The 6,000-nt window shown below is 35.0% G+C and overlaps 1 protein-coding gene across 1 annotated transcript in view; it reads right to left on the bottom strand.

The window, feature by feature from the left end:
• Positions 1-894: 894 nt before the first annotated feature.
• Positions 895-6,000, bottom strand: part of eipr1 (EARP complex and GARP complex interacting protein 1) — a 42,128-nt gene continuing 37,022 nt past the window's right edge. Inside the window, exons 8-9 of the mRNA XM_006626381.3 lie at positions 5,391-5,558; positions 895-1,121 (exon numbers count right to left, since the gene is read on the bottom strand). Of these exons, the coding sequence (XP_006626444.1) occupies positions 947-1,121; positions 5,391-5,558 (343 nt within the window). The 3' untranslated portion in view covers positions 895-946. The remainder of the gene's footprint in view (positions 1,122-5,390; positions 5,559-6,000) is intronic.

The following is a 6,000-nucleotide window of genomic DNA, read 5'->3' as shown; positions in this document are numbered from 1 at the left end:
GTCTGCAGCACTAATGAGTGTTACAACTGTCAAATTCATGCACAATAAAATATTCAGCGTGTTATAATGCTTGGATGAAAAAAGTAGCCTGGCTTGTTTTATTAATTCATCCTTCCGTTTTTACATTTTAGGCATTTAAACCTATCTGCAGTAAACATAGAAGCAAAACGATTTTTTAAGACTATCTGACATATCTTTTCAACTTTAAAACCTTGAATATATTGTTGTGGGAAATGATTCATGTCCTTCAATGTCCTCTAAATTCCAATTATTAACCAGGGTTCTCATGAAAATAGGTTGGGTTTTCTGGATCAAAATTCACCATGCTTTGTCACTGTTTACATTATTTGTTTGTATAGGCCAAATTTGAATGTGATATCTGTCCTGATCAGGAAATTCTGTTGTTTGCATATACTTTCGCATTTCAGTAAAGTTAAAAACAATAGACAGAAATAAGGAGTTGTTCAACTGTATTAGAACCTTTAAAATGATTGTAATTTTTAAAGTAGATGTTACCCTATGTTTTAAACATTTAAACTTCCAACTAGTACACTCATAAAAATTTACTTTCCCCATAATACACAGGTAAAAATATAAAGGCATAATTAGAACATCAAAATATCTCTTTTCTTCTGTTACTATTTTATGACAGAATACGTGGCTGCTCACATGAGGCATGCAGAAGCCGTTCTTCAATGACTTGATCACAAAATTAGACAGTCTCAGCAACAGTTCACCCAATATAATGATGGTAACACCAAAAGAAACAGGTTAACACACTGAAAAATGTAACTAATGTTATATGTACTGTATGCGCATATAAGAATTTCCACTGATATGCAATATATTTTTCCCATGTTCCCTAAGATTTGAAGATCAGCAATATCTTACATATTGTACATCAGAAGACTTGGAGGAAATTTATTATAATTCTTTCTTCAGGGTTTTACAACAAAATGCGATATTTCAGAGCTCTCGGCACTCTGTTTATTACAAGCCTCCCATCATAGCTCAATGAAGCAAACAGCCAGGGGTCTGCAGATGACCACTCAACTGCATAGACACTGTCTTCATGCTCTTCATAGGTAGCTATTATGCTGTCCTGGAGTGGTTCTTTACTCCTGCAATGAAAAAAAAACACAATTTTTACAACATTTAAAAATCCATTACTATTGTAAAACGTTTGCCTATTAAGAAGTGAAAAATAATAGAAGTTTCTATGCTAAACATCTGGAATGACAAAAGGTTTTAGAAGCAATTCAAGTAACATGAAATGTAACTCCTACAATATCTTATAGATTGGCAGAAACATGTACTGTATACTGTAGTAATCTATGCACATAGTAATATATGCACATACTAATGCATGTGCATGAATGTAGTTTGTTGAAGATGGGAAATTATTTTGGAAGATTCATATTCAGGTAAATGGGGTTTAGATAAACTATTATCAAATTATAGTTACATGCAAGAGTTGTAAAGAATTGAATATAATTATAAATAGAAAACCAGGTCCTGATTCAAGCTTGCCTTGAAAATGAGAAAATGTAAGAAATAAATTATCTATGCTCTATTTGCCTAGAAATACAGAGCAGTAACACTTCTAGGCCATTATTTCCTTTATTCAAGGCACAGTGATGAAGAACAGTCATAAGCAAGGCACCAAATTTAAAAGATTAAGACATATTTACCTGTAATAAATTAACAGCACACAACATTTACTTATATGATTAACAGTAATTCACAAAAACTATGAGAACCCTGAACCAGGAAAACAAGGAAGCAAAACATAATTCTGCAAATGATGCACAAATACCATAGAGAAAAGAGGGAAACTTTACAAAATAAAGACCCTTTGCAGTACTAAATCACTCCCTAAAAAGATGCTAAGGAAATGGGAACCATTTTTTCCCTCTTCCAAATATTGCACCACAAAGCGTGCATGAGATTTCTTTAGCTTGGTAGATACCATAAAAAGAAAAAATGTACACATCTGTAAGGCCACAATCCCTTACTTAAATACACATTTTTTCTTTGTTGCTCAAATTGCAAAAGTGTTCTGTGGTCAGATCTGAAAAACAAGGGTCCATTCATGGATTTCTTCTTCTTTACCATATATTAAGTTGTGTTTTTATTTTATAATAAGTCTGAAGTCTTATTTATGTATACTGCTTTGGGGGGGTGTCATTTTGTTACAGTGCAGTCTCAAAAACGTTTTGCTAAACACTCCAAAGAATATCCTTAGTTTAAAGATAACAGGTATTTTTCATGTAGATATGTAAAGGACTTGACCTCCCCAGCCCTCAGCACACAACACACAGTGTATCATTGCATTTACAAATATTTTTAGAGAAAACAACATAAATATTTTGGATATTAATTCAATTATTTTGGTATCTTTTGATTAACTGATCATTCATGACTCACCATGATACACTTGAGTGACTGACTACTACATTAGCATTAAATTATTTAATGACTAAGTTGAGTTAAGTTGGGCTATGAGGTGAAAATAGTAGCCCAGTGAAAGTGTATGGTTATGTATACTACAAATTAGACAAATAAAGAGAGATAAATGAAAACCAGATTTGATAAAAAGAACTGTCAAAGGGTCATAAGGTGAAAAGGTGGAATACTTTCAAAGTTAATTCACTCCTGTAAGGAAAATTACCTTTGTACCTCACAAGAAATGTTTTGACGAAAACATGATCCCTAAGTTCACATCAGGATGTAAAACCTGGTCTCAGAATGCAACGATTCTATATATTATAGTGAGAGGAATGAAATGTGATGCATTATTAATTCCTCTAAGTAAATAACCAACACAAGCGATTAACAAGGGAAAAAAAGAATGATATAGCACAAAAACTATGGACATGTCAGAGACAGTGATTTGTGGAAAGACTTCAGGGAAAGCATTATTCTGCATTATATAATGCATATATTGCCATTTTTAAAAGTACTGGGTTATTTTTTCTTTTACAATATAAAAGTCAGTATCTCTCTGAGGCAACAACTGCATGATGTCTGCAACACACTGGCTGCACCAAATTATTTGTGCAATCATTTGAGATGCTTTACTAAGCCTTACTTCTTTATTCAGTAATAGCTTCCTTCCTGCCATGTTACCAGATGTGTCAAGTAATATTGTTGTCACATGCACACCTGAACCAGTCTTGGCCATAAAAGCCTACAGATCTTTCAAAGTTATCATTGGCCTCTCGGTAACCTCCCTGACCACCCAACTTTCTACCTCGTTATATAGTTTGAAGGGACAGCCTGATTCAGGCAGGGTCTTGGAGGTACCGTATACCTTCCAATTCCTAATTGTCCTGTCCATGCCCCAAGGTATATTTAAGGCCTTTTAATTTTTTATATCCATCTCCTGATCTGTACCTTTCCACAACTTTCCCAGAGTTGTTCTGAAAGTCCCTTGGTGCCCATCGTTGATGCTTTCCATTGAAATGCACTACCCAGAAGAGGAAACCTATAACAGCTGTTGAATTTATCCTAAGAATCATGTGAATCACTACAATTAAAAACAGGTGGAGGCCAATTAACTTTGTGTGTGATTTTGAAAGTGATTAGTTACACCTCAGTTAATTTAGGGCTGCTATTGTAAGAGGGATGGACACTTACCAAACCAAGCTATTCCAGTTTTTATTTTTAATATTCAAAGTACTTCTAGGACACTGTTTGCACTTGGAAGTTGTGGGGAAGAACTGTAAATAGATCTAAAAAAATCTTTACAAAAAAGTCTTTAAGGCAACAAAAGGTGACTTTTTTCCTGCAGAGGGGATGTAAAATTCTGGCATTAACTGGCCTCGGTGAGCTGGACAAGGGGCTGCAATGTCAATGAAGCCACCACCATAAATTGCCAAAGAGACAACAACAAATACTTTTCTTGTAACTAGTTAACTGTATATTTGTTATTATAAAATTAACTATTCCATATGGAATATAGGGATTTGCACATGGGGATTTGTTTACAAGTATATATCAGATGTGTCTCTGGCCCACTCGTTTGTTCATTTGATATATAAGAAAGGTTGCTTGTTGAAAGTCATACTGTATAATGTCTGTTTATGTTGTACTTTATGCTGGGGAAACTGGATAATTCTATATAATTCAGTTTGTAGACAGGGTACTGTCTTTTAGAGACTTAGCCTTAATTTTGGATTCTGTAAAGCCATTTTGTTTGCATCTGAACCAAGTAATAATGCTTGGCAATACAGCGCTGAAGCTTAATCACATCCTTGAGTCAGAATGTGTTTACTATTTGGTATCTTACTGTGAACGCAACATTCACTTTCTTGATGTTGAAGAAAGGACAAGAAGCCACAGTTTCCACAAATCACTGACTCCAGGGTATAAATACAGCTTTGTAGTTCACCATTTCCCAGTGTTCATCTTGCTAATGTCCCTCCAACATCCCCAGCTCCACTGCAAGCACAAAAACCTCCCAGTGTGTGTGAGAGTGAGCTTTCTTGTCCTTAAAACCAGGCAGTCATGTCTCAAACCATGCAGGTTAAAGTTATTTTTTTACAAACCGATTTGTTACCTAAGAACAAAAGTGTACATTACAATACTAGAGGTTTAATGCTATAGGGGAGATTTACCCTTTACCTGGGTTACGCACAACTCGTAATGCTGACTTCATCAGGACTCTATTTCGCACTTCAGAATCACTTTTCTGTCATGCAAGTGTGGCAACCATTACATTTTTCATGGAAAATTGTGAGCAACCCATATTACAATCATATCACCCAAAAGCACCCAAAACATTTTATATTTTTTTATTTATTGTGGAGTGTTTATTTATTTTTGTGTTTAATTAGTGAACTCCAAAGTGAAGGGTAATGAAATGTACAATATTTATAAATTAATTTACATATATTTCTAATTTATTTAACACATTGTATTTTTTAAGCTTGTGCTACATTTGGCATTTATTCATTCTAATTGTAGGGTTTTAAAACATTTTTTCATTATTTAATTTCTCCACTTCTATAAAAATGGGAGGAGTGTCCTTTGTCTCTCTCTTCACCTTATGTACTCCTGCTACATCCTCTGTGATTAGCACACACACCTCTTAACAGTTAAAGGACAATAAACCCCACATGGGTTTATCGTCCTTTAACTGTTAATTAATTAACTGTTAATTATTGTCCTTCCTTACTCTCTGACACTAGTAGGAATAAAAATAAAGGACGATCACTGCAACATCAACAGCTTAAAAGGCTCACTGTCAAGTTATGGAAGACTTGATTACGCAAAGACTTGTATAACCCAGGGAGTAGGTGTGCTGTATGCTGCTGGTCAGTGTTTATTCACCCTGACAGGAAGTGAGAAAACTGAAAAACCTGAATTCAATAGTTAAAGAGACATACTTCTCCTCCTGGTGGTTGTCCTCTGGGTCACTCAGGTCGTCTTCATCCACTAGATGACCGAAGGGTTCTGAAGAAATGGACACCATGTTGGAAAGAATGACCCTGCTGTCACTGCTGCCTGTCAATACCAGCTGATCGTGAGAGTGGTTGTACCTTACACTCCACACCCTGCAAAACAACAGCACTACTGAGAGACATGATGCAAGCAGTTAGCATTTCTCTGTTAGAGTTGAAACTCCAGTCATTCCTCATGAAAGACCCGATAGTTTCAATAAATATTTTCTGAGAATCAAAAGAACTTATTAGTCTGCTTATGTATGCATATTTTTAGAAGAATAGAGTCCACTGATTTTGGAAATAGATAAATGTCAAAGGTGTCATTTTGATTCACTGATTATTCATGACTGACCTTGATACAGCTGAACAACTGCGTTGCATAAACACTAAACCACTCCATTAGCGACAGAGTTGAATGGGCACAGGTCATAAGGTGATTTATGCTGTGAATTTCAAGCCTGGTAAAAATAAAGAATATGCAAGTAACATACATATGTATGATGCATATTTATGTAGTTACTTATGGGCAACAATGAGGCATAATAGTTAGCAT

This window comes from Lepisosteus oculatus, chromosome 2, assembly GCF_040954835.1.
Source record: "Lepisosteus oculatus isolate fLepOcu1 chromosome 2, fLepOcu1.hap2, whole genome shotgun sequence".
Taxonomy (NCBI): domain Eukaryota; kingdom Metazoa; phylum Chordata; class Actinopteri; order Semionotiformes; family Lepisosteidae; genus Lepisosteus; species Lepisosteus oculatus.
The sequence above is the reverse complement of the archived record's forward strand: the minus strand, read 5'-3'. Positions and strand labels throughout refer to the sequence as shown.